The 799-nt window shown below is 58.8% G+C and overlaps 1 protein-coding gene across 1 annotated transcript in view; it reads right to left on the reverse strand.

Annotated features, from left to right (window-relative positions):
* The window catches only part of LOC107300244 (putative adenosylhomocysteinase 3), a gene marked incomplete at both ends in the record, with an annotated part of 6,527 nt that extends 6,016 nt beyond the window's left edge, over positions 1–511 (reverse strand). Inside the window, one exon of the mRNA XM_015829581.1 lies at positions 368–511. Coding sequence (XP_015685067.1) covers positions 368–511 — 144 coding nt within the window. The remainder of the gene's footprint in view (positions 1–367) is intronic.
* Positions 512–799: the final 288 nt, after the last annotated feature.

The following is a 799-nucleotide window of genomic DNA, read 5'->3' on the forward strand; positions in this document are numbered from 1 at the left end:
GGACTAGAACTCACCGTCTCCTGGTGATTGGCCCAAAGTCATCCAGCTGGCTTTCATGGCTAAGGCGGGACTAGAACTCCCAATCTCCCGGTGATTGGCCTAAAGTCACCCAGCTGGCTTTCATGCCTAAGGCGGGACTAGAACTCATTGCTTCTTCTAGCCCGGTGGCTTCACCCCTAGACCCCACTGGCTCTATGGCCCCCAGGGGCATAGCAGGATGGGCAACCCACAAGGACAGACATGGCCCCTCCCCAAGCCGCAGCCTGTCAATCGAGTCCCACCAAGTCACGTCAGACCAGACTAAGATATAAATCTTGACCCAGGAAACTGAGGCAGCCGAGTTGCCCTCCCTCCCTCCCTCCCTCACCTTGTTCGGCAATTTCGATCTCCCTGCGCCCAAATTCCGCCTGCTTGATGTTCTTCACGCAGAAATCGCTGCTGCCCTTGGTGCTCTTCTGCTGCTTGTCCCTCGGAGAGGTCTCGTCATCGGAGCTGTCGGTGTAGGAGGCCGCTGGAGGAAGCAGAGGCAGAAAGGACGGTGAGGAGCGGGCTGGGAGGAAAGGCCTCTTAGCTAACGCGGGCGAGCAAAACCAGGGTGGGCAAAGAAGTAGGAAGAAGGGGATCTCGGGAACCTCTTGGCCTCTGGAACCGCTTGCCACTTGAGGTAAGATCTCCGCCCCCAGCCTCCTCTTCTGAGAGGCCCCTCCCCAAATCTGCCTCCGCTTCCCGATGGGGGGCGTCCCACTTCGGAGGCGGCTGGAGGGAGTCCTCGACTTACGACAACAAGGCAACCCAACAT

This window comes from Protobothrops mucrosquamatus, unplaced genomic scaffold (assembly GCF_001527695.2).
Source record: "Protobothrops mucrosquamatus isolate PMUCROS unplaced genomic scaffold, P.Mucros_1.0 scaffold6456, whole genome shotgun sequence".
Classification (NCBI taxonomy): domain Eukaryota; kingdom Metazoa; phylum Chordata; class Lepidosauria; order Squamata; family Viperidae; genus Protobothrops; species Protobothrops mucrosquamatus.